The sequence below is a fragment of the Pavona decussata genome, unplaced genomic scaffold, assembly GCF_977016875.1.
Source record: "Pavona decussata unplaced genomic scaffold, jaPavDecu1.1 SCAFFOLD_102, whole genome shotgun sequence".
Classification (NCBI taxonomy): Eukaryota; Metazoa; Cnidaria; class Anthozoa; order Scleractinia; family Agariciidae; genus Pavona; species Pavona decussata.
This window is the reverse complement of record NW_028145517.1, coordinates 8,553,505-8,580,483: the sequence shown is the minus strand read 5'-3', so window position 1 is coordinate 8,580,483 and position 26,979 is coordinate 8,553,505. Positions and strand designations below refer to the sequence as shown.

Sequence of the window (26,979 nt, the reverse complement as noted above, 5' to 3'; positions counted from 1 at the left end):
AACTGAGGAACAAATTAAATTAGCAAAAAACAAAATTCACGTTGACTTGTAGCTTTAAAAGGGTGATTCGGACGCTCGCAATTAGAGGTCGTGAAAAATTCGACAATTCATTTTATTTCAAAATTCTTGGTATAGTTTGATAGCCTGCTCTATAAGCTTTAATTTGATATGGGGGTTTAGGTATCTACCGTTTAAAATGGACGCGCTACATCGCTTAAACGTTAGACACCTCTGAAGGTATCGGGTAACCTTAAGTGTCATGACTTTTTATGGCATAAACACCTTGCTTAGCTTGAACCAACCATCGCCTCTCATTTAATGGTAAATTTAAAACACAGTCGATGCACTACTGTAATCAAAGGGAGAAAATCACTGAGTTCCCACAATTCAAACGCACTATTACAGCGGAGCGAAGCATTTGCAAAAACACGGTCTCGATTTACGTACAATTCAAGCCTTTTGTTACCGCTGTGACACGTTGCATAGCTCTATAATACGCTACAACGATTACTAGAGAACCAAAAAAACCAAATAACCGTGGCAAGGAACACAACACCTTGTGACAAAAACTAATAGCCGGACCCGGCGTTACAACAACTACAGAAAGCTCATTGCACGATCGATACAAGCAATGATTAATTCCTGTCCTTATAACATAACACAAATCTCAACAAGAAAGGCAGTTAGAACTATCACGCAGTTAAACGAACCAAACCAAACCCAGCTGAAATGCCCTATGAGGCATAAAAGCACTGTCGTTGAACACACAGAATAAGAGGACATATTCGAAATGAAGAGAATTCATCTGAAGAGGAAAATCAAAACTCATTAGGCACAAAGGACCTGTGATGTTGAACATACGATGGTTAAATTTAAGGCTCTAACAAATCCTCCAAACCCGCTACAAATACTTGGGGGTAGCGCAGGCTTTACAAACCAGTTTAGCTCTGAAAAATCATAGTCGTGTAAGCTAGATTTAAAAATTAAAAGGCTAAAATCTGCTCCAGGGAGTGGCGTAGGCTTGTCAGTCTTACACACCAAATTCTAAACTACAGGCAGCCCAAATTACAAAATCATTATTTTCACAAGAAAACTCGAACTGGCTTTTGCCTCGAAAGATTTTCCAAAACAATTATTTGGAATTCACACTGAAGGAATGTTTTTTAGTTTTTTTCAGCCAATTAGTCGATTTTCTTGTGATTCAAACCAATATAGCTACAAGAAAAAGCTCAAACACTAAGTTAGGAAAAAAATTAAGTTTTCCTGGCGGGGGCAGCTGCCCCCTCTGCCCCCGCGCTACGTACGGCCCTGCTGAGTACTTTAATATCCAGGCGCGTAGGAGGGGGGTTCGAGGGGTTTGAACGAACCCCCTTTGAAGATCAATACTGGCGGAAGAAAAAGCACAATGAGGAGCCGTTGAACAACTACATGAGGTGTACCATGCGAGAGAGTAGAATGTCCGCCCTGGTTCTAAATGCATATCAAATATGATATGCCTGTCAATTTTGACGAGATAGTCAATTTGTTCGAAGGCCTATACACCCGAGAATGATGCAGTTTACCAGCTTGGTGTATGACTATCAGCAGATCGAATAGCTATCAGAACTTGGCAGGGCGCGGAATGTACATTGAACTTTCTTGTTTAAGTTGAAACAATTATGCCGCAGAAATGATGTATATAGCTTAAAAAGCTGCTGTAAAACAAATTTGTGATTCGCCTAAAATGGGTCTAAAAATGCAGGAAATGAGGTTTCTGGGAACCTAGATTTGGGGCTCAACGAACACCCCTATCTAACCCTTACCTACGCGCCTGATATCTGTGTGTCCGCTGTTTTTTTCTGTTTAATATGACTCGTAATCGTTGATTGGTATGCTTCGATCCGTATTTTGTTAGTCAGATCTGTACGTGTATTAATTGTTTCTACTCGAAGGGGAGTTATTTCACGTTAACCATTTGTTTGATTAATTTTTCTAGTTCATTTGAGAATCTAAATGGAAATTTAGGGTTTGCCGTTGTCGTAAACGTGTTGCTATCTATAAAACGTTTTTTTTAAACAAGAGAAATCTTTACCTAAGCAGAGAACGGTAACTTTTTAATAGTACTGTAAAGAAATCACAGTAACAATTACGTTTATCTTTGATATAAACAGTATATAAGCGTTTTGTTAAAGTAAGGGGTATGATTTGTTTCTGGTTGGGTGGGAGGGGGGGGGGTCATCAGAAAAAAATTGTTTCTGCTGGGGGGGGGGGGCCATGTGGAAAAAAATTGCATGCTAGGGGGGGGTCATACAGTTTCATAGTGGTAAATAACCAAATCCCACCAGCCCCCCCATGCTCATAAAAAATGAACGGTCCCTAATGTTCATGTATTTCACTTTTTCAGGCTCTGACGCCGAAGATATTGACATTGAACATTGATTAATCGACAAAACAAATTTAAACACTTAAAAAGCCCATGTTCGGTTTATTTTTAAGTGATTAGTTTTTTTGATTTAATGGTATAATATTAAACAAAATATTTGGGGCACGATCGACCTCCTGTGAGGAATAGTTGAAATAATCGCCTCCCTCAAATAATCGCTCCTTTTCAGTGCGAAAAAAGAAATAATCGCCCCCGGCTATTATTCGAGGAAATACGGTAGGTCCTTGATCACCATCTATTCTGTGGTTCAAGTATAGTAGTTTTGACCACTTTTACTGTGTGGATCAGGTTTATGTAATTTTTTCTGTCTTTTATGGTGCAAATCCAAGAGCCTTGAAATCTTTTATTAACCATTTAATTAAGCCCCAGTATGAAAAGACAAATTCTCCTCACTGCTGTTATGGGGCTAGATGGGAGAATAAGTTTTAAATATCAATTAAGACATTATTTTTATCTTTGGTGATCATGTCTTTTATTCTCAATACCCACATGTTTTAAATCAAGTACCCATATTGCAAGGAGAGATAAGATGCTAATCATTTACCTAAAATAGCCAAATGGCTCTGTTACTGACCATTTGCTCACATTCTCTACAGTTTGAGGCCTCATTCAGTGGCTAGCTACAAAAAATTAAGAAATCAAAGTTTAACAAAATATTTAAGTGTCCACAGTTCTTTTCTATTATTATTTTTGCATTGCAAACAATAGTGAGAGTTGATACAGATGTACATCTTAACATCACAGCGCATGTTTATCATGTCTTATCTTTAAAATACCTAAACTACAATATTATACTAAAATACAGTGACATAAAAACTGTTTGGGTGGATGTGCTGTGATTCAAAACTTTTTTTGGTTTAAAAATTTTCAAACCAGTTTGATTTTTATTTCCCTTTGTCTTGGTTTATGGTAATGAATACTGCACAAAGGGAAAAAATTAAACTGGTTTGAAAAATTTCTAACCCCCAAAAAATTTCACACCACAATAGATGCATTAGATAAATGATTATTTAGACTGAGCACTTTCTAGGCTCATTTCCACGACTGGTTATAGGTTTTTGCCCCAATTATCAGTGATAACAGGGGACAAATCTTCCATTCTCTCTCTTTGTTGCTCTGGTGACAAATACTTGAAGCCTTTAATCTGCCCCAAACACTTCTGGGCTCCACACTTACACTGGAAAAATTGTGCCATGTCATACTCAGATGTAGTGTAATCATACGTAACGTCTTCTCCCGTTTTGATATCACGGATGGCTATCATATACCAGAACACGTCATGATTTGCATCAACATCATGTACACTTTCACGTCGCTCATAGATGAACTTTGCATTGGGCTGGCATGAATGGTTGAAACGAATCATTGGTCCTTGAGGTTCAACGTGCTTGTTTTTGTCAACTTGCACAGTGTGAGAATGAGGTGAATCTAATACAGGACCCCACAGATCAGTGACGAACGAGCCAGATGAAATATCTTCAACTGCCTGGCAGGATAGAAATCCCTTAGTGACCTCAACAACTGCTATACTTTTTGACTGCATCCTGTGCTAAAGATAAGAAAACATCCTTTATTTTAATTGTGTATTTATTCAGCTTTACTTGGAGACCAAGTCTTATTATGTGGAATTGAATCACCAAAAATTTTAGAAAAAAATTATGAGAAAAGGATCACAAGCAACAAAACCCATCATTAATTTTATATAAATATGTTAAATGCTTATTTATTAACTGGGATCACATGTTATATAAAGATAAACTAGCCTGCCCTGCCACTGGAGCTTCTGAACAGAAAGTAATAATAATAATAATAATGATCGTTTATTCAACCTTTTTGCAGCATAAACTGAATTACAAGGCGGGTCATTAATTACGTACAAATATATTGGAATTATGACACATAAATATAACTGTTAATGTTAAGACATATTACATTTCGCTATTTTAAATGAGATTCTGGTATTTGATGGTGCAAAAATTTCCAAATCTGTTAGTTCTTGCGGAGGCAGCCACAAAAACAGATTCTCCTGTTCTAAGGGCATACGGTCTTGTCAGTCAGGGTTTATGGGAAATCTGAAGTTCCCTAATGTCACTGGAAGCTGGTCCACAACTTGACAGACATTTGCACAAACAACAACCCAAGCTAACAATTCCCCAAAGAGATTCACAATGGTCAGGGGCATGTTTGATTTATATTAACTTTGAATGGGAAATTTACTTCATTTTTCAAAGTGCTAAAATATAGCTATCAATCAGTGCAAATAAACTTGAATTACTTCAACGCGGAGGTGTGTTTGTGTCTTCAGTGCTCATTAAGTGACCGTCACAGAGCGCAACATGCCGCTTCAAGAAATGCCCTTTTTTCCTTGGGATAGTAACCAACCCTAAACCTCCAGAGGTCGTTTGGTCAAAAATTTTATGTGGCAGTCTGGTGGTCATGGGTTTGAGTCCCAGTGAGGGCTGAAAACTTTTTTGTAGTTTTTCTACAAAATATACCAGGTAATACACTGGTAGCCCAAGCTCACTATCCAAAAAATGAACGTGAAATTGATGTATAGGCTTCATATAATTTTTTGTGTTTTGGTGAGAGATGAGTTGTTTTGAAAGGCTCAGGCAGAATCAGCAGATCAAAATTCTGGTCTGACAAAGCAGTGATTTTGCGTGAAAATGGACGGAGAAAAAATGATGGAGGAACATCTAAAAGTGTCCCAATGCAAGCTCATTCGCATATTTGTATTGGTGCTCTCAAGTCATTTAGCTGTTAAGGACGGTACCTACTAATACCGAAGTATTTTTGCATGGTTTATGACTATGCAGGAAAGGCAGATCTTAGCAAGGGCTATGGAAATCCAACAAGAAAATTGGGGGGAACCACACATTTTTTTGGAGACAATTAAGCGACAAGTATTCTAAAAAGCAATAAAATACAAAGCAATGTATGGTGTTGTTTTTTTTTCCAAATTAAAGCTTTATTTGAAAAATGCATGGTTACCCCTAATTTTCTTTTTGGATACCAAGAGCACTAGCTATTAGTGCTGCTTTCTCCACGTAGTTTTAAACCGCGCAAAAATATCTCAGTATTAGTAGGCACCACCCATAGGAAACCCGAGTATCTCAGGATGTGCAGAACGTATGCGCAGTAACAAAAGTAGGCACCGTCCTTAAAATCTTTGCACCACGATGGTTTGACATCCAAAGATAATTATTAAATAACAAAATTAGAATTGCTCATGGAGGAGGAATTCTCGTGTTTGAGACTACCTTACGGTACTACCACTCCAAAGGCTTCAAGTAATATATCAAACACGAGAAATATGTGTGTTTCAGCAAATTTCCAAACACTGAGAAGAAGGTTGAAAAAACAAGGTGCAGCTGAGTTTTTTTAAATGACTTCAAGGTGTCTGATGAAACACCCTTTCAAGTGTTTGATATGGCTTCTGAAACAATAATTCTTGGAGAAATTCAAGGCTAAAGTTGGCAAAATTTTATGGTAATTAGGAACACATATCCGAACAGATATTACTCAAACCGGGAACAGGGAAGGGGAGTCTGGGAACGAGTGCACAGCAGTGATCCGCAAAACAATTTGATAAATAATAATAATAATAATAATAATTATAATAATAATAACAATAATAACAATATAATAATAATTATTTTATTTAAAAAATAATAATAATCTTTATTAACATATTCCAAGCTATTTACAAGTTAAAAGTTCTAATTCGCATCAACATATTCCAAGCTATTTACAAGTAAAGGGAAAAAAAAAAAGTCATAAACTTACAAAAAGCTATTCTCATTTGTATTCTCAATAATAACAATAATAATAATAATAATAAGTTGCTTAATACTGAGATGAAAGGGTATAGCTTTTAAAGCTAGGTCACCATTTGATTAGCCGCTAGACGAATTCACTCTTTCTTTTTAATGTCGTCTATAGGGGAAGTCACCGAGCACAGTATTCCTGTTTCTGCAATGGCTGTTACGATTTGTTTGGACAATTTTTTCCTTTCTCAAATCTGCCATCTTTTGGCAAAGTTTGTGTATGTAGGTGTTTGTGTAGCCTAACCTCATTATCATTATCAGTAGATAAGTAGCGAGGCGGTAACAGATCGAGTCTGAACACCAATGAGGCAGTCTTTAAACACGCAAAATTTTTGCCGACACACAAGCCGCTACACACGTTTGCACAGTCTTACTTATTTGAAAATAAAACCAAGAAACTTTTGTCCTTTTGCCACGCCAAATTGTGGGATCAATCTAGTTTGCGATTAATTTGGATCAATGCCTCTTTGAACCTTTTGAAAGTCCAACCTGGTGGAACACATCTGCCCTCGAAGGCTTAGTTGGTTACGTGGGTGAGTTGCTCGTGCCACTAAATGCACGCCAAATCTTTCAATTTCTTTTAGTTATGATTTAAAACTGAGTTGTTAGGAGAGAAATTTTCAGGATAGAATTTCGAGTTTTTGCCTTGAATCTTGGCTGCCTCTTTTGGAGTCTAAGAAAATCAGTAAGTTTAGTCTAAAATTTAAAACTAATTGACTGTTCGAGGGAGGGGTGAGATTATTCACGAAAGCTTCAAATCTTTCCTGAGGTGGGATTCTTAATTCCTGTTATGAAACTTAACCCTGAATATCTGAAAAAAAATCTTGCCTTTTTTGAATTCTTATAGGGATTACCACTGTACACTCATTCCCTGACTCTCATTCCCCGTTCCCCATTCCCAGTTCCCCGTTCCCTGTTTTAGTAACATCCTGTCCAAACCACGGTCACAGTACTGATTTTCTTTGTTTTCTCTTGATGAATTATTAATGAGTTTGAGGAACATTTTTTAAAATTTGCTCGATTACTCATCGCAAACCGCGTGATATTATCAGGAGAAGCGATCCTTCGTCTTTTTGGAAGAAAAGAGTGCACGCCAGTGTGAATGTGACCAATAGGCCTTTTAACGGTTTTCGACGCCATTTTGACGAGTAGGCAAACAGGCTTGAAATAACAGTGTTTGTATGGAAATCCGATGTCAAATAATTTTCATAAAACATCGCTTCTGAAAAATTCATGAATTGGAAACTTTTGGTACTAGGGAAAGGATTTTAAGAAAAAAATTGGAGGGATGTAGTTGTGCCAAAAAGCGTGCAGTCGTGTTTTGAACTTTCCATACATTTGTCTCTATAGCGAACCAGCCGCAAACTGCTACTAAAAATAGTTCGCGGGAAAAAAATACAGGGAAATGTATGGAAAGTTCAAAATACGACTGGACGCTTTCTTGGACAGCTACATCCCTCCAAATTTTTTCCTAAAATTCTTTTCCTTGTACCAAAAGTTTCCAATTCATGAATTTTTCAGAAACAATGTTTTATGAAAATTATTAGACTGTTCACAGTCCCCCTATTTCTCCATGGGATTCTCGAGACCGGTACGCTTTGATGGAGCTGCCACCATCTTGGTTTTAAAAGCGAGTGCGATCTGGGGAGAGTGTCTAAACTACCGAGGGGAGGGGAGCGGAGTTGGGAGGTGGCGGGAAAAATAGGGAGATTGTAACAGCTTCTCACTGTCTCGTGTTCGAGGGGCGTGCCGAAACTTTGTCGCCTCTACTAATTGACTCGACTAAAAAATATACTCCCCGGAGATAAACATGTCAAATTGAAGGAAATATGATAGTCCTTGTTACAGTACAGTTTCTGTACCATTTTGAAACAAAGTACAGTAGCGAAATAAAATGAATTTGCGAAAGTCTTTCGAGTTAGGATAGGCATGACAATACAGTACAGTACATCAGCTATTAGTCTCCCTCACAGCCGTTTTTAGTGTCGTCACGCAACGGTCCTCCCCACCAATTTGCATAGACTGTTCACAGTCCCCTATTTTTCCGTGGGATTCTCGAGACCGGTACGCTTTGATGAAGCTGCCGCCATCTTGGCTTTAAAAGCGAGCGCGATCTGGGGAGAGTATCTAAACTACCGAGGGGAGGGGGGCGGAGTTGGGAGGCCAAACTAACACCCGCTCCCCTCGGTACGGTAGTTTAGACACTCTCCCCAGATCGCGCTCGCGTTTACAAACCAAGATGGCGGTGGTTCCATCGAAGCGTACCGGTCTCGAGAATCCCACGGAAAAATAGGGGGACTGTGAACAGTCTAGAAAATTATTTGACATCGGATTTCCATACAAACACTGTTATTTTAAGCCTGTTTGCCTACTCGTCAAAATGGCGTCGAAAACCGTGATAAGGCCTATTCTAAAAGAGACTACTCCCTAGAGTACCGCGATCACATAATCTGTAATGGGGCAACAAAACAACGAAGGGAATAAGGTCTAGTAACGAAATGTTTCAAAAGATTAGGGACCATGACCCCAAACTATTCAGAAAGCTACATCTCGCTGAGGGGAACTGCTAAAAAATTAGCGGCGTAAAATGCGGTCACTTTTTATAAGCGTTTCTGGCTTTTGTAGCTGACAACTGAACTATTTTACATCCGAGAATTCGATGGAATTAAAATTTGTTTTAAATTTTGTTTTACCCACCTCATATGTTGGATGTCAATTTCAAACTGCTATTTGTGTGAACCCTGGTGTGAACTTTCCACTTTTCGAGGAGGGACCACGTAAACAAGCCTTCCGCACACCCTCCAGCACTCCTCCAGCACGCCGTTTGTGAATAAACGGCTGGGGAACTGCTGGGAGGCCTGGGAATGAGGACAGTTGTTTGTGTGGGTACCCGCTGTGCAGGAAAGCCTGAGGACTCTGGATACGAGATTGGGACCCACAAGAACCGGAATATATTAAAAAAAAAAAAAAAAAAAAACAGTTAAAAAAGCCCATATCCTGGTCAGCTTCACGCTAAACAATTCCTGAACAGTTAAAAATTTTAATTGAAAATGACATGACAACAGGTCCATGACTGAGGTAATTCACCATCTGAAGTCCCGTAAAGATCTACTTCAAACTAGAGTAGAGTGATATGGCGGAGGGGAGGTACGTTCCCATCTTTGATAATTTTCAAGTGTGCTTTATTGACCATGGTGACTCTCTTCGTGGAATATGCCGGAGTGTTTCGAAAAGGGCTCTTCCCGTCAATAACCCCGCCTCTCAGTTTACAAAATAGCGAATTGAATTGCAAAAAGACGGAGCAGTAACGCCATAGTTCTGTTAGAGGAATATTACATATACAAGGGCACCTGTTGGCAAATGGGAAATGAGCGCAACAAGGCTGTTGCGCTGTCTGTTGTTTGATCTGTTGTGTTGATCGCTTGCTGGTTAGTAGCGCAGTATTGCGTTTCCAATTCTGATATTTTAAGTGAATCGATATTAAAGTAAAGGCATATTTTGTTCCATCATCGAGGACCCAGGGGTAGATAGTGCGGACCAGGAAAAAGTCGAAACGGTCGGGGGAAGATTGGAGGAAGAAAAATAAGGAGGGAAAGCAACTACTTTTCTTCGTCGAATTTTTCCCCACCCTTTCCGACTTTCTCCTCGTCCTCTCTGTCTGCCCCTGGGTCTCCGAGGATGTTTTGTTCATTTGCTTGTTTATAGTTCCAGGCCGGTCCTACGATTAAAAAATCGCGAGGAATCTGGGAACGAGGAAATGATGATGTGTTCTTACAGTATGTAGGCAGTACTCTTTCCATTACTGTATGGCCCATGTGGTTGGTAAGTTAGAGGGGGTTGGGGTTGGCACTCCCTCACGTAAGCTATATAGGCATGTCCCACCCAAAGGTGCATGGTTTTGAAGCCATTTTGGTCTGAGAAAGTGTCTGGATTTTAACTATTTCGGTCGTAAGTCTGAAAATGGATGTGGATTCTCCACAGGGTCAGGTCAAATTACGGGTGTGGAATTTAGTGGCCAGTTTTGAAAACGAATTTTGAAAAAATAACCTATGGTTATTATGGTAAGGGTTTGGAGAACAGGGCGGCACAACCCACCAAAAATTCTATCAAGTACCCCACTCCCCCCCCCCCCCCCACCCCCACCCCAGGGCAAAAGGTGTTTTAATCATCTTACGATAATGATTGTAAAGAGCTTTTATTTGGAACTAAAAGAAGTACGAAAATTATTGTTATTATAGCAGGATGACTGCTCTCCGTTTTTTCGTTCGCTTGTTTCTCTGTTTGTTTCTTCTTTTTTTATTTATCTAATTTTGTTCGTGTTCGTTCCGTTGCTGGTTTGTTTTTGTTAGTTTGATTGTGTATACCTTCTTTTCACGTGCTCTTTTTGTTTTTTCGTAGTCTGTTTCGGTCCTTTCGTTTGTTTGCTTGTTTGATATTTTAGACATTGAATACGTAACAGTGTATCTAAATCTAATCTCAAATGTACCATTAGCAGACATTTATACAGACAAACTCCGGTTACAAAAAAAATAGCACTTGCGTCGTTTTGCATGACACAAACTATACTACAGTCGAAGCTCTCCTTGCGACCGCTCTCTTAAGGTGGATTTCCACTGTCGCTCAAATCTCATTGCGTATGGATGTACATTGGACTGGCTTTACGTACGAAAAAAAAATAAGAAGCGACGTATGAAGGGCTTGCGTAAACGTAAAAAGTTGAGCGCTGTTCAACTTTTTGCGTTTACGCACACGGCTCATACATCGCTTCTTATCTTATTTACGTACGTAAAGCCAGCTAAATTTACGTCTGTACACACATAAAATTTACACGACAGTGGAAATCATGGAAATCCACCTTTAGGCGACCAACTCTAGTTATGTTTTAACTTTCACCCAAACTCCTTGCGCCGCCATTTTGGATTTTATGACGTCATACGGTGGCGCCAACCCCGTGACGTCATAAAATCCAAAACGGTGGCACGTTCCCTTCAAGGAGGGAGTCTGGTTGAATTTTTATGAGATAGGATATCAATTCGGAAAGGAATATGAGAGGAATAAAATTTCTGTACACACCACCAGACAGTCCAACTACACGCGAGAACACTTCGCCGCGTTGTCCTTATCAATAACATTACATATTAACCTCAATTTTCTTTCAATTTCTTCGAAATTTCTCAGTTACAACCCCCTTACTTTCTTCTTTATCGATATCCTAAAATAAATTATTTAAAACGTTTATTTAAAAAAGTCTGAAAAATTGACGTGACTCTGTATAATAAGCCTAATTAGGCAGTTTTGAATCGATTAAAAAAATGGCCAGATAATAAAGATAAAACTTACAAAATCATTGCATTTAAACAGAAAACTCTTTACAACTCAAATTTAAACGCCATCTCTCAAATGAAAATAGAATAAAATAAATCGCCTTACTTCAGTATCAAAATATTTGTCACGGCTGTGCCAAATAGGGCCACTGTCAATCATAGAAAGTCACATTTTTTTTTATCCCAGCTGAAATAAGGCAGTGCACCAGTTACCGAGACAGTGGCCCCGGCAAAAAAATAAACCTTTTTCTAAAGTATTTGATTGCGTTTCAGTCAATCACAGCTTACATGATATCGTGTAATATTATATCCCTTAGCTGGACTTGTTTTGTACCCTCAATCTTGAACTCTACATCACGTGACTCTCCCAGGTTGGCATGGCCCTTGTTTCGTCGTGCGCATGCCTTAAAAACAGAACGCGCTGCCCTTCTCAGTGCCCGCCTGTAGCTTGCGTCACATAAAGGAAGAAGTGAAGAGATCGAGGATTGAATGAAGATCAACCACTGAATGAGCATTAGCAGTTGTTGAGGGTAGTGGACAGATGACAGGCGTAACGCAACTGTACAATAAAAAGGCAGCCAGCACATCAGCGTCACGCAACACCTCAGTGACAATAAACGTATCAGCGACCGTTGCTGTTGGTGAGCTGTGAACTGAGGGAGAAATCGCGGGTTGTGGAAAATTTTCCGTACGTTTAGTTGAGCATGGAAGTTGTGTGGAATCCTCGACGAAATAACAAATGCATCCCGTGGGTTAGTCGCGGTGGGGGGTACAACTTGCAGATGAGTTGATGGTGAACTCGACTGGGAATCCTTTGTGTCTGAGCAGGCTGGCGAGGGTGACTTTTCTGAATGGGTCTCCTTCGTGTCCTCTGCTGTACCGTTATCAGTACATTTACTACGGAGAATAATTTCCAGCAGACTGTTTTCAAGCGCGCGGGCTTGCTGCGAATATTTTCTTGGCATAACTGGACTGGGGTTAAGGGACATAACTGTGCTGGCTCGTGAACGAGCACTTGATCTTCTGGACTGGTTTCTTGATTGACATTCGGAACGGATTCGGGAAAGGTTTGACCGGGTCCTATGTCGAGAACCACTACACGAAGTGTTCGATGACGCTGCCGTTGTTAACTCTGGGTCATTAATTCTTGCTTCTAGGTCGTGCCGTTCCGAAAAGATCTGTATTGGATATAATCGTCGATGTTTGCGTGCTCGAAAAAGGAGAACAATAGTGACCAACAGAGCAACAGCGAAACACACGAGATAAAAGAGGGAATAATTCGAGGTGGAGTGCAAATGTTTTGTGGGCGAGCAAGATTGCATGAAAGACAGGCCATTGTAGGAACTCCAACCCAAAAGAGGAGGAACGCACATCAAAAGCCCAGAAAACAAACACACAGCAAGAAAGACACATTGTTTTCTCCTGGCACGGCGTCTTCTACCTGGATGAATATTATGTTGAACTTGTTGGCAAAATACAACAAGAACAAAAAGGACCAGAACGCAAGTGATTAACAACGAGGAGCTTAAAAAGGACAGGCTGAGACAGAGTGGTTTGTTATGCTCCAACCAAGTTGGGCCTATAACAAGAGTCACGAGCGTGAGTCCAGGACCAAGCAATGTAGCTGTGAAGTCGAGTGCAGCCAACACTGTGATGTGAGGACCTCTGAGAGTTGTACGATAGGAAACAAAGGGAACAACAAGATTGCCACACAAACCCAACAACACGAGCACAATGGCGAGTACAACCTGCAGAGTACTGGGTACCACAAACATGATTGGCTGGTTAAGAAGTCACATGGCAGCTATTGCTCTGATTGTGAGATCTATGAGAAGAAAAGATAATAACTGGTATTTAAAATGAGAAGGTCGTTCGACCGTTCAGAAGCTTAGGCTAATAGAAACTACTTCCTAAACTTCCTTATCTTCACAGACCCACCGACTCGTTAAAAATAGCGTCTACGCGTCCAATATCCAATGCCAACATCACTTTAACAAATTCAACCCCAGAAAGAAACAGGCGCTTTATCGCCTGGCTTTGAACCCTCCCCACGCTAGTAGAAGTATTGTGGCCGAGTGGTTAGAAGGGAGGACTGGCCACTAGCTGGATTTGTTTCATTGTGGTGCCCTGTTCAAATCCTTGGTCACACTTTGTCAATAGCTAACTGGTAAAACCTCCCTGCCAGTTGGAATTTTCAAGAAGTTTATGCTCAATTTGTTTAAAATAATACACGGCCTCACAAGCTTCTAGCTTTAAATCTTACCTTGTATAAATAAATTTTTGAATTTTTTGAATTTCAACAGAAGTTAATTATTAAGTTAATAGGACATTATATGATTTTTTAACAAGAAAGCATTGCATTATATTTAAGTCGGCCGGTTACCAGTGCACTAAAAACGAAGATTGCTGGCAATTTTCTTAAGACATTTCAAGAAAACGCCACCGAATTGCGCCAAGAAATCGTCCGCAAGTTTTTCGTCGGAAGTTTATCGTCCGAAAATTATAGGTCTAAACATTTTCGTGGTTAAAATACTCGTTTTATCAGACCAGCGATCCAAATAACCTATCTCGCTGAAAATTTCCATACTTTTCGGCGAAAACTCAGCTTGTGTGATTTCTTTTAATACTAATGACCTCAAAATGCAAGTTGGTTGACAAGCAGAGATTTCCAAGTTATTCAATTTGAACTGAAAACCCGGTCTCCTATCGAGCAAATGAGCTTTCTCTCTATAGATTGTGACCAACAAAAACGGAGACCGTTCACTAAATATAATGTTTTCATTGTGCTATAGGTACAAAAACATTCGCTCCAAAATTTTTGAAAACATATTACTTTGACCTGTTACTGCAAGTCATGAATCTGTAACGTAAACATCATTAACGACAAAAAAAAACTATATATATACATTAAATTAATCTGATATTCTCACCTGCTTGCTTAGTTTCCGTGTTTTTTGTGATAACAATCCAAGGATCTCGCCAGCAAATGCTTCTCGCCAGATGTTTTCTGTCTAAATTGCGGAGGACACCACTTCTTTGCCTTTCAAGAAAACAGGGAAGTTACTATGTAGGTGGCTGTTGGTACAGAAATGAGGGATATAAAGCAGTGTGATAATTTTATAGTGAGCGAGAATAACAGAACTAATTGCAATTTAATTAGCCATTAATCACTGCCCATTGCATCTATTTTAAAGCGAGCCAATGACATTAAGCGCCGCTGATAACTTACGTCAGTACGTGAATAGTTACTTTTCTTCATAGCTTACATAAATTGATTTTGAACGAATAGTTTAATTGAGTAATCAAATTATTTAATTGAAATCAAAGCTCACTGTCAAGTTGATCAGTGATTATGCACGTTAACAAAATAAGCATAATTAAGTTGCTCTCTTTCTCGATACACATTTCAGTGGCATTCGGGATAAAACAGCAAGTCATGTTCTTTGGAAATATATAGAAAACTGTTCCATCAGCGTCACTATGTCACTGAAAATTGAATTAATAGCATTGATGCTTCTAATTATGGAAAATTAACATCTAATATAAACTCAATTAATAAAGAACGTGCGCACTAATTAAGCATTTAAAAATCTCCCACACCCATAAAAACAACAACAGAAACAACCACGTTGTCAATGGAGACGACATAAATTTCGCACAGCTCCTTTCAAGAATACAACGGAAATTATCAACTCGTATCGCTTTGATTTTCGCTATCATTTATTTTATTTTTTGTAACGTCCAACTGACCCGAGTGACAATGGTTGTTATTCGAATAAAATCATTTTCACAACCAAGTCGAATTAATTAATTAATTAGGGCAGTGACCACAGTATAATTACTCTGGCCAATCACAACGCATGCAAACTGCGCAATGAACCAATCACAACACGAAGCAAATACATGTAACCGGCGTCAAGCGCGGGAAAACGCGTACGGCGTGCGAGTCACGAATTCCCGATTGCTTTTGGTTTTGGTTTTCATTGGTTGAGAAAGTGGGGGAAGGGTTTTGCTTACCAATCACAGAGCGTAGAAAAGCAAAACTAAAACAAACAAACAATTTGTTTTGGCACTCAATTGAGTCGATCTAGCACAACATTAGTTTCAAATCAGCACTAATTAGTGAATTCTGTTTTCATGTAGCCTCCAAGACAGACGCACTTTGCATCGTGACGAGCACAAAGACCGTCCACTGTTGCTGAATGAAATTTACTCGTTTTGGCGTCGCAGCTTACGGAAGACATGCTTGGCAAGCGCATGTGCAATGTCACACGCAAAGGTTTTAAGTACAATGACTGATTTTACTGACAAACTCGTTTTCGGTAAGGATGGTGCCTCCAAATGCAAAGGTATTCTTGCGGTTTTACGTTCTTATCAAGGGCTATTGGAATCTAGAAAGAAATTCCACTGTACGGGAAACGGTGGCGATTGGCACCTTTAAATATCATTCTTAGCGAACTAAAACCTTAAAAATGCTCATAAAAACGCAAAGAAAAGTTCTAAAAACTTCAAACCTAGCATACACAATGTTATTTGTACAGGGACGAATTCCGCAAAAAAACTGTGGCTTTCCGGCTATGTGCGTATGGGCTGTGTTAGATCATTAGTCTTAAATTTGGGGAAAAAAAACATACATTGTTGTATTAAAGCTTTTTTGCATTGTTGTTGCTATCTCTGAAAACTGAATGCTCTTCTTGTTGGATTCAAATAGCCCTTGTTAAGATCTGCATTTCCCGCAAAGTCATAAACCGCGCAAAAATACATCAGTATTGGGGAGCATCGTCCTTACGTAACCTCAAGTGGAACCGTTAAATCTCTCCAAAGTACAGAAGATGACAGAAGATAACAATATGTCGGACTCGTAAAAGATTGACCTCACAACCCCGCTCTAAACCCCCTCCCCCCCTCCCCAAATTGAAACGCCAATTCAAAAAAAAAATAAGTACGAGTTCCATCCGTCAACATTTCAAGCTATGATTTAACGGCTTGAATAACATGACTAACACAAGGAGATCAGAATTTTGAAGAGCAGTTTAAAATGGTACACATGATTTTCATTTTATTGGCACGAGTTTAATTCTCCCGCCGTCCAGTTCAACAGCCTCTACTCCAAACTGTCGTAATCTTGAGGTGTTGGCGAGTCCTTGTGGATCCATGGATGACATAATCTCCTGGTTTGCCTTGTTGTTTTCCAGAATATTTCTGATGGCGAAGATTGCCCACTGACAGATATCTGAACGTCAGGTTAAGACTAATAAAATTCTAATGAAATGCAACTGTACATAAGCAGTGCCTAGGACCAATGGAAAACCAGGAACTGAAATCAAGACCGTTTTTTCATTTGCATGGAAAAACCGGTAAGAATTTTCCGCAAACAGAACGGTACAATTCTCGAGCGCTACCATTTGCATGGAAATAAAGTTGTTCCGCGGTTTGGGAATCAAATGATTGGTTCTTTCCACTGGCGATTTTTGGAAATAAACGGCGTATCTCACCAAGCAGCATGGTATAAGTGCAGTGATATTCCGGTAATTCCAGTAAAAAAGAGAAAAGAAGAATACCTCTGATGGTATTCATTTTATTCCGAAAACTGTTCATTGGACTATTCCATTTGCTTTCCCACCGACACGACTGCTCAAGGAGGAAGGCTCTTGACGTATCACCTTGGTGTTCAAACTGGTTTGTTAAACTTCTAAGCCAAACAAACAACCACTAACTGCACGTGCAGATCCGCGCACGTGACACTGAACTTAGGCGGCTCCTCTCCACGGACTGATGTTTCTGCGTGTCTTTCTTTCTTTCTTTTTTTTTTTTTTTCTCTTTTTCTCTTTTCGTTATCGTTGATGTTTCTGGCAAACTAATATATTAGGTTTCATTCTGTAAATGAAGCGAGTTCACAATGAAAATGCTTCTGTTACGAATGACAAAAGTTAATTTCGGTTAGTTGCATATATACAAAAACAGCCGAAAATTCATACTCCAACGGCGAATATTTACAGGAAACATTCACATGAAAATAACGACGTACAATATTAAAGCTGAAATAAATGTGATGTTATATTTCAAGTCTGGTGAATAAATGAGAATGATGTATTATTCCAGAAAGTGACACAGGCATACTGATAGGACTCGGATTTTTTTCCGAGTATGCCTGTGTCACTTTCTGGAATAATACATCATTCTCAATGTTAAAGCTTTTTTAGAATAGACTGCTGTGAGACTAATAGAACACAGATGAGAATAGTGCAGAACAATCCTGGCTTTTGATGCTAAAGCAAAACTACTCAATTTTACTTAGAAACGGAAAACAGCGAGCGGCGAATACATGGTAAACATGGTCATTTCCGCCGTTTTTCTCTCTATTGTCTGGTGGCAAGCGCTTGGAAAGCTGTGAGTGCCAACTGGTTCGTTGTCTATTGCACAGGTACTTCAGCAGAGTAATTCACGGAACCTGATTTTGGGACGCTTTATTTGGGAAATTGCCGAGAGAATGCGAGCTTGAAAGCTTTAAATTTTGCGGAAATGTGACCTTAATTGTTCATTTTTGTGTTCTCAATGCTCAAGAAAATAACAGACAATAATGTAGTTGATATAAAATAAACCCTATTCTCTATTTTCAGCCTTATTAGTCGATAAAACAAACAGATCACGAGACAAAAAGAAACGATCACGGCAAAGATTTAAATCTGCCGAGATGCAGATTAAAAACTGGGCAGCGATCTTTTGCCTATAGAGGGGCTACCTGCTGGAACAGACTTCCCAAAGACCTCAAAGAAGTAGTGAACTCTGGTACTTTTAAGAAGAGACTTGTAAATATGCTGTTAACATAACATTGATTTATCTTTATTTCCCTTAGTAGTTAATTTCATTAGTTATTACATTTTATTCTTTCGCCTTATCTTGTAATTTTAATATATTGTGGCTGAAAAGCCCTGTAAAGGGAGCTTCAATAAACGTATGTATGTATGTTTGTATGTATGTATATACATATCTTGATATTTCAACAAAATCTCCCAACTAGTACCAGAAGAAATATATGAAGAAAAGTGGTGAGAATATGGATGTTGATACTGGGGGTTAAACAGTAGAAAAGGATACAAGGATTGTGATCGTCCACATTACAATGATCCAGTAATAATGGAATCCCTTCAAGTTCCCTCACCTGTGTGAACAAAACATTTTGATTAATTGATGGTTCAAGCAACTTGATACAACAGATATAAAGATAAAATAATAAGTATTGCCTCCTTGTTATTAAACAACGTGTGAAACAATCTGAAAACAAGGCACAGCTTACCTTGTCCTGATTAGATACATGACGGTAGCACATATTCCCAATAACTCGCACCAGGTCTCTCTGAAAGCCATGGCTGGGGCTCAGTGTCCCTGAGTCTACACCTTGAGGGATCGAGCTGATATTACTGAACGTTCGTTTTGATTCGGGTTTACTTGTTTCCTTTAATAAACCTGCAAAATTATGATATTAAGTCCTGAGATAGCATAAAAGGCTTTTACCATGCTGTGTAAATATCTGAGGATGGGTGGAGTGGGGGGGAGCGTCTCCCTAAAGGATATGGGTCCAGTTGTTCAAAGCCCAAGTTTGATTCGAGTTTAACCACCAATCAATAATTATTTTCCAAGAGATTTTTGCCCTTCTGTTTTGACTTAGACTTTTCTTTACCTTCAGCTAAAAATCAGCTTTTAATAACAATTTTAACGAGCGAGATGAAAACCTCAGTTAACTTTTAATCAGGGATTAGCGTTAATCGGCTTTTGAACAACCAGGCCATGATTTTTTGGCATTTGCACCATTTTTGTGTGAAAAGTAGGTTGTACTTATTGCAGTATTAAAGAGGCACATTCAATCTCACACTGTCAACTAACCTACACAAGTCTCCAGTAGTGAAGCTCTTTCTTGCAGACCAGTGATGTTTGATTGTAGTCCAGTGCTTGTGGATAGCAAACTTAAAAGCCTAGTGACAATCAAAACCTGAAACTAAGACATGGAAAACTTGCAATTCAGGTTTTTGAAAGTGTTGGCAGCAAAAATTCCTGGTTTCCATAAGGTCATGGTCAAAGAGCATAGAACACGCAGAGCTGGTGAGCAACTGGTAGCTGCAGTGAGATAACGTCATCAGGAAAATTACCTATTGCAGACAAAGATCTATTCTCCTACTGCATACTTTTTGTTCAGTCGAATATTGGCTGAATAAAAACTATAATGGGTTGAATTTGAATTATAACAACACAGAAAATTTGTCTCTGTATCACAGTCCACAGAAATAATTATTGCAAATAATCTTCTGTGATCCTCTGAGAGTGTCTGTAGCAATAATGATCGCAGGACCACAGACAAAATAATAGTTTGCAAGCAATTACTGTAGATAAGTTTGTCACAGGATTTTAAGCAGCTGACTTCGAGATCATCTGTGATTGCCTGAGGTTGTCTGTGGTCGTTAACTTTATGACCATGTAGAAACATTCACAATGTCACATATCTAAGTAACAAAGGCTGCCTTAGAAAAAAACTTTTCTGCACTTCACTTGCCATGGCTGTATAAATATTTTCCACCAATACATTTTTTAACTGGGGGAATCATGTATTGCTGCACTTTTAACAAAAGTCTCCATTCCCAGTTGCCTTTTTGGTCATACAATGTTGTGAATATTCAGTCACTTTTCAATTAATTTAATAAATCTGGCAAATACTTACAAAGTCATCGGATGAGTGCTGCAGCTGTTGCAGTCTTTGAGTGATATCGACAGCATGGTTCTGAAACTCATCAGCCAAGTAACCCAAGGAAGATGCATAAAATTCCTCTGCCATTTCTTTTCCTCTTGATTTGCTGCTTGGTTTATCTAAAGCATCTGTTAAAAAAGACAGCAATTTACTATTAATAACATCAAGGAGATAAGTAACAAACTAATGGTAATGTTTGAAACATCTTTTTTTCAGTAGCTTAATGTAAATTTTTCAATGAAAGGCAATGATAATAATAGTGGTTTAGTAACAGTGTGAGCATGGGGTGGCTTTTCACCTGTCAAAAAACTAATAATTAAATTAAACATAACAACATAACATAATATTTATTAAAGATAAGGAAAATAAAATTATAAAACAATATCTTGAAAAGGAAAACTAGAGGTTAGTCCTATGATGTTTCCCTAACTAAAAAGATTAAAAAAGATACCAGCTATGTACAAAGTATATAAAATCATAAAATATTTAGGAACCCTGATGTACAACAACAACAATAAATGGGTAGCTAATGCATATGAAGGAATCGCTTTAGCGCAATCTTGAAACAGTCTAGGCTCCCGGTCTCAATAATAGACCCTAGCAGACTATTCCAGTCTTGCACGATTCGAATAGGAAAAGAATATTTAAATTATCCACTCAACTTTGTTATAAAACTGACTATACACTGTACAAGTTCACTCTCTTTGCTGTTTGTTTGTTTGTTTTCTTCTTAAATAGAAGAAAAGTCTACGACTTCTTCCTAAAAACTGAAAAGGTTTTAGCAAACCTACCTGTTATTTTAACCTGGAATAAGTCCAACAAGATAACTCTTCAAAACAAAAAGCAACAACATTGATTACTTGGCAATGGCAATATAACTCAGAGTAAAAATTGAAGTTCATAAAGTTGCAATTTATTATAAGAGACTTTTTTTACCAAATGAAATTTTCCCTTAAACTTAAAGGGTGAAACACTTGTATGATACATTAAAAATGGCATAATTGAAAAAATATATTGTAAATATCTGCTAACATTTTTCTACACAATCACTAATAAAGAAGCATCGACAAAAATGTTTTGCATTTTCCTTTTGCACACTTTTTGAGCCACAAAGCAATATATCCATGCTAGATCGCTTCAGTAAATGTGCTACTTCTTTGAAATGCTTTGTTCGCCTATCTGGGGAAAACAAGGAAATTGTTCATGGAAACATTGACGAGAGATGCTTGCCATACTTTTGAAAGGAAAAAATAAAACATTATTTCAAGCCACATCTATTGTTTGCTTTGATCTGAAAAGAACTTCACTGAGTTACATGAATCAAACATACATGACTGTATTAGTAAGCTGAGTTTGGAAAATTGGGCCAAAAAGCATAGGATGGATAGGGTTAAAGGGTTTTTTGAATTGAAGAACTTTTTTCAGTTACACAGCAAACCAGCTGCCATTTTTGCACCAACGTTTGATTGCGATAAATCTAAAGCCATCTTGAGCATTAAAATCTCTAGGGGGTAGGACGGGGAGGAGCGACTGGGCTTTCATAATCCAATTTCTGAAGTAAACCCTGGGCTTTAAGTTACCTAGCAAGTGGATCAAATTCAACTCCTTGATACATCTCAGGAAAAAGACCATTGCAGATAAAGTAATCCAAAATAAAATACCTGCAAAAAAAAAAGAAGCAAAATATCTGTGTCAAAAAGTTTGGCCAAAAATTATCACTAAAATGTGACATCATTGAAAATGAATCTAGCCTTAAGACACTCACCCCCATTCAAGCTGTGACTTGTCAGCGCATAAGTGAACAATGTGTGAGATAACCTTCAGGCCATTGTCATGACTTATGAGCTGTAACCTGGAAAAATGAATGACATAAGAAATTGTGCAATCCAAAAAAGAATGGAGTATCTTTAAATTATGGTTTAAATTTTTGGGTGGCTTAAAATGTTTTCAAACCAGTTTAATTTTGTTGCCTTTGGCAATGCATTGACACAAGGAAAATCAAAGTAAAAACGTCTTTGAAAAAATTTATTGTCAAACCAAAAGCCAATTCAAACTGCAATAATTATTTATACCTGAGTTAGTGATTGAAGGAAACATCAGTTTACCTGCTTTGTTGATTTAAACAATTGTAGATAATCATACACAAACAATCTTGGACAACATGATTTGTTGATGAAAACACATCCCTGACAAGCATAAAATAAAAAAAGTGTTAGTAAATACAGTGTATCTATCATGTTCATCAACCATTGGCAAGGCCTAACCTGTTAGAAATAATTTCTCACAAAACTATATCCCTGGGACTTTCATACAAAGCTAGCAGTCGATTCTCTACATTACAAGTCTTCACATTTGATGCAATTCAATTTGCAATGTGAACAACCTAGCAGCATGTTTAATTTACTCATCATTGTCCAGTCCTTGTTTGGGATAGAGGTATGGGGCCTGTCTTTCGGGACAAATGCTTCTAGCATATTAGTGCTTTTTCTTTACAAATGTCATGCACGACTGGGCCTTCAGACTTAACCCACAAGTGCATTGTGATGTCTGATGTAATTACAGACAGAGGCAAACAACTGTTGAATAAATCACTCGAAATCCCAGTCATACTTCAAGTGACCAACCTATAATGCCTCTCACACAAGGGACAGCACCCAGAGATCAAGACAATGAAAATGTGGTCCCCCTACACTTACAAAAGAGAAGATACAAGGGACCTTTGTAAAATAGAAGACTTTTTCAGTTTGAGTTGCATTGTTAGCCTTTCTTTTCACCTTTGTACATATATAACATGAATTTAGAATTGCCGTTTTCTGTCATATATCATAAAGCCACATGTTCCCGCCGTCTATTCATTTGATGAATAAAGAAAATAAATGGAAATTTCAGTGGCACATCCACAAAGTGACTCTTTGTCCACTGTTTCCAGGTCGAATTGGAATTTGGGAAAGTAAAAATAAAGGCCACTCATTTACATTTTAAAATGTTGAACTTAGGACTGCCAGTTTACAAACAAGAAGACTCTCCATTTTATTGTTTTCAGTAACTTATACAAATACCACACTCAAAATATATAAATAAAACTCACAGGAAGAACTGTGGAAAGCATTTATTCCACACAAACTGTTGAGTGGACTCGTTTTGGACAACTGTGTTTCCAAGAAGCTGAAGGCCACTTCTTACAGTATCACTGAAAACATCTGCTCCTAAAGAAGATCATTTTTTATGAAAATTATGTTAATAAAAACTAATAATCCTAAATATCTCAGACAGAAGTGAGTCTATAAGGTGAATTAAAAACTTTACCAATACTCTGAAATCAGGGTTTTCATTAATTTTTGAGGTAGGCGGTTTTGTAATGATGAACAGATGGGTACCCCTTGCAGATTTGTTTTGTTTAGACTGGTTTTCAATGTCTTCAAAGGCAGGTATCATGTTTTGTGTACACAGGTGCTGGTAACCAGTTCCCAGCTTCCAATAAAACCTCCGTGTTCAACACAAAATTTAAGGAAAATGTAGAACTTTGATTCAATATGAAATTATGATAAGAACAGGGTTCAAATGTCACAGTTCTGCACAGATTAATATTTTCAGTTTAATTGACTGCACATTTCTGTGTGGCACATTCACTTTGCATGTGTTCTGACAGAAAATGATACTCCTAAATGTAGTGAGAGGTATCATCCTCAATAAATATGTAAATAATTCAATTCAACCTGTCTAGGAAGATCAAAGGGATCAAGGTGATTGGCAGAGGTCCTTTCCTCTGCCAATGGGTCTGGATGCCAGAGGTCCTTTTCTCTGGCATCTTTGTTTGCAGGGTAGGCAGAAATGCGTTGTTCAAAATAAGCCTAACAACCGTATTAATATTACCTTTTTCAATTTCTTGAAACCTTGGTTTCAACAAAATGATAATGACCTCCATGACCTGCTCTACAACACCCGAGGAACTGCAAAAGGCACCACAATAATGAACAAATTATATTCTACTTACATGCTTAACCTTGTAAGTATTTCACCAAGTTTTTACAATTTTCCTCTTTCTTAAGCATCTCATCAGGTCGTGTTTGGGGGAGGTGGGGTGGGGGGGGGGGGGGGAGAGTAGGGATGGCACAATGGTGAGAGCACCCATCTCCAACCAACGCAACCCGGATTCAATTTGCAGACTTGCATTACATGTGGGTTGAATTTATTGTCCCGTCCTTGTTCCAAGAGGTTTTTCTCCAGTTACTCTGGTTTTCCCTATCTCGAGAACCAAAATTTTCAAATTCAAGCTGGACCAGTCTGCAGAGTATGGCAATGCTCTACAGACTGGGATTTGTAGAATGTTCTGCATGTTCTGCACTTGGTCTCTATGGACAAAAATCTTAATTTGCATGTACACATTTATTGAACCCATGAAGCTTTTCAGTGATCAACTAAGCAAAATTTGACTTTCAAATGTTTAGCACTTACGCACCATCCAATTTGAACCTTCAACATCTCCCCCCAGATATACCCTGGGTATTTGACAATTTTCCATGCCTGCAGAGTAGGGCATTTGATGCCATAGTTCTTCCCAGAGGATGGAGAAGTTGAACTTTACTTGGATTGGGTAGGGAATTTGAACCTGAAGATTCAAGTTAACACCTTCTTGTCTGGTTGAATACACATGGTTCCAGATCAATGGTCCAGTTCAAGGGGAAAATGTTGCTTTCATGAGCAATTGGCTCACCAGAAAGGGTCTCCACAAACTTTCCAGTATTTTCAAAGGTATGTATAGAAAATTTGAATGAATGAGAATGAGCCAGCAGTTTCCAAATACATGTAGTACATACCAAAAATAGAATATTCGTTTTTGAGGAAGGGCATTTGATCGTTAAATTTGGTACTAGGGTAGGGTATTTGAACAGCTTTTTGGTAATGCTGGGTGGAGATTTCAACAAAACAATTTTGAAAAGTTCAAATGCCCCTGGGATTTCCTCGGGAGGGGGATTTTAAAGTTTTGAATTGATAGGTATATTACACCACACTGCTCTGATTCTTGGGCGTTTCAGCACAGCAGTTTCTCAGGAATCTGAAAGCCTCCGTTAGAGTTTTCATACAAAGGATCAGCTGATGTTGTTCTTTTTCTAAGTCTGCATGCGAAGATAATATGTTCCTGCAGGCCTTGATGACATCTTTAGCTTGCAGAAAATTCGTCTCCGATAGACTGCATCTAGGCAAATCAAAGCAAAAATTAAGGATTATACACATTGCTCAAGCATATTAAAGACAGCTTTGCGACACAACAAAATTAACAATTAAGCTTATTTTCATCCCAAGCTAAGTATTACTTATTTATCTATTTCATTATTTTTATTTCCTAGTATAGTGTACACTGTTTTAGGAGTACCCGTATTAAAGCATATTAAAGCATTCAAAACACAAATAGTCCACGAGGTTCTCGTGTCAATAGGTTCACACAGGCTCATTTTTACTCTCGTCTCAATGAAATTACCTGTTACGTTTCGCTACCGCCCAGGTCTTGAGCTCCTCCAATATATCCTTTACTTCGATCCATGACTTTTCTGACTGAGCTAGCTTCGCCAGTTCACAAAGCAGTCTATCTTCATCCGCCATTTTGGAACATGTGTAAAATGGAAATCCGCTGACTCATTTTAGCCGTCTACTGTTTTCATCCCCAGGCCTCCCCAGGCCTCCCGCCGTAAGGCACGCGAGGCTTTTCTAATTCATAGAGGGAAAACGTTATCTCCAGAAGGCATTAACAGGAAAAACGAACGCTGAACCTTGATTATACACTTCTATATTTTTGTTATCTCATATTTACAAGTACGCTGTCTTCATGTCATGTATTAGCCAATCATTTTTTTGCATGTATTTTTTTAAATTTTAATTTTAGGAGCCGTTCGTATATTTTTGTTATCTCATATTTACAAGTACGCTGTCATCATATCATGTGTTAGCCAATCATGTTTTTCCATGTATTTTTCAAACTTTAATTTAAGGAGCCGTTATTATATTTTCCTTCAGTATAGCTCTGGCCCTGAGGAAGACTAATTCTATTAGTCGAAATATTGGCCACTAATAAATCTGCCCTTTGCTGTAGTGCCAGCCTTGCATTCAGTTTTGTATTTTCACGTTCAAGTGACGCCTGACACGAGGTCTTTCACAAGAGAGATCCGGCAAAATTACCAGCAAGTTTAATTCCTGCGTTGTGTGGACCTCTGCATTCAAAAGTTTTCTCCCCGAGAGGGAAGGGGAAGGGCTTCTAGGTTTTGTATACCCTGGTCCCAGAGGTTCTTCCCGAATTTCCCCCTATCGACAAAACAAGGAGGATTGTAAGACCTTTTACAGATCTGGGGTGAGACACTTGCCGGAATAGAACGTAAAAAAAAACTGATTAAAAAGAATCGGTGTAAATTAAAGTTTTATTTTTAAATAATGATGATGATGATGATGATGGTGATGATGATGATGATGATGATGCTGCTGTTGCTGGTGGGCGATTATTTTACTTATGCCAATCCACAAAAGATTCGAGATACCAGGTGATGGTGTAGCGTTGTTATCTTGTGTATTCTTTATCTTGTGTATTCTTTTGAGTTTGGCTAATCACCATGGCCTAATTTTCGTTTGTAATTTATGTGAATATCGTAATTTTTCCTGAAATCTTAATGCTTTGGG

At 38.4% G+C, this 26,979-nt stretch overlaps 3 protein-coding genes and 1 long non-coding RNA gene across 8 annotated transcripts in view; all 4 read right to left on the bottom strand.

Annotated features, from left to right (window-relative positions):
* Positions 1-3,053, bottom strand: part of LOC146472111 (uncharacterized) — a 28,772-nt gene extending 25,719 nt beyond the window's left edge. For 2 of the 4 annotated variants that reach the window (XR_014866771.1, XR_014866770.1), the window contains exon 1: positions 2,967-3,053. This is a non-coding gene — a long non-coding RNA (uncharacterized LOC146472111). Of the gene's footprint in view, positions 1-2,350; positions 2,738-2,966 lie in introns of those variants that run through there. The other 2 variants (XR_014866772.1, XR_014866773.1) reach the window with 1 other exon arrangement.
* Positions 2,870-9,085, bottom strand: LOC146472110 (uncharacterized). 2 transcript variants are annotated; one of them, XM_085120687.1, is made up of 2 exons: positions 8,947-9,085; positions 2,870-3,971 (listed from the first exon to the last, which is right to left on the bottom strand). In XM_085120687.1, exon 2 carries the CDS (start codon positions 3,963-3,965, stop codon positions 3,471-3,473), a length of 495 nt encoding a protein of 164 aa, XP_084976813.1. In that variant the 5' UTR covers positions 3,966-3,971; positions 8,947-9,085; the 3' UTR covers positions 2,870-3,470. The 2 variants fall into 2 exon arrangements, with proteins under 2 accessions (XP_084976813.1, XP_084976812.1); XM_085120686.1 differs by having other exon boundaries at positions 3,390-3,966; positions 8,947-9,078.
* A 2,623-nt stretch (positions 9,086-11,708) lies between these two features.
* Positions 11,709-14,642, bottom strand: LOC146472109 (uncharacterized). The gene is made up of 2 exons (XM_085120684.1): positions 14,504-14,642; positions 11,709-13,398 (listed from the first exon to the last, which is right to left on the bottom strand). The coding sequence occupies exon 2, from the start codon at positions 13,346-13,348 to the stop codon at positions 11,858-11,860; it is 1,491 nt and encodes a 496-aa protein (XP_084976810.1). The 5' UTR covers positions 13,349-13,398; positions 14,504-14,642; the 3' UTR covers positions 11,709-11,857.
* Positions 14,643-16,533: 1,891 nt separating this feature from the next.
* On the bottom strand, positions 16,534-25,938 carry LOC146472108 (ataxin-10-like). Its single transcript, XM_085120685.1, has 13 exons — positions 25,793-25,938; positions 25,319-25,510; positions 24,187-24,263; positions 23,402-23,519; positions 22,419-22,499; positions 22,079-22,165; positions 21,894-21,974; positions 21,105-21,142; positions 20,287-20,441; positions 19,458-19,569; positions 18,871-19,040; positions 18,672-18,735; positions 16,534-16,806 (listed from the first exon to the last, which is right to left on the bottom strand). The coding sequence occupies exons 1-13, from the start codon at positions 25,912-25,914 to the stop codon at positions 16,628-16,630; spliced, it is 1,476 nt and encodes a 491-aa protein (XP_084976811.1). The 5' UTR covers positions 25,915-25,938; the 3' UTR covers positions 16,534-16,627.
* Positions 25,939-26,979: the final 1,041 nt, after the last annotated feature.

Coding starts and splice junctions, on each gene's coding strand:
- LOC146472109 (XM_085120684.1), bottom strand. CDS start 13,348: ATGTTTGTGGTACCCAGTACTCTGCAGGTTGTACTCGCCATTGTGCTC.
- LOC146472108 (XM_085120685.1), bottom strand. CDS start 25,914: ATGGCGGATGAAGATAGACTGCTTTGTGAACTGGCGAAGCTAGCTCAG. Junction 22,500..23,401: donor TGCTTTCCACAGTTCTTCCT/GTGAGTTTTATT, acceptor TATGCTTGTCAG/GGATGTGTTTTCATCAACAA. Junction 22,166..22,418: donor TGTTTAAATCAACAAAGCAG/GTAAACTGATGT, acceptor TCATTTTTCCAG/GTTACAGCTCATAAGTCATG.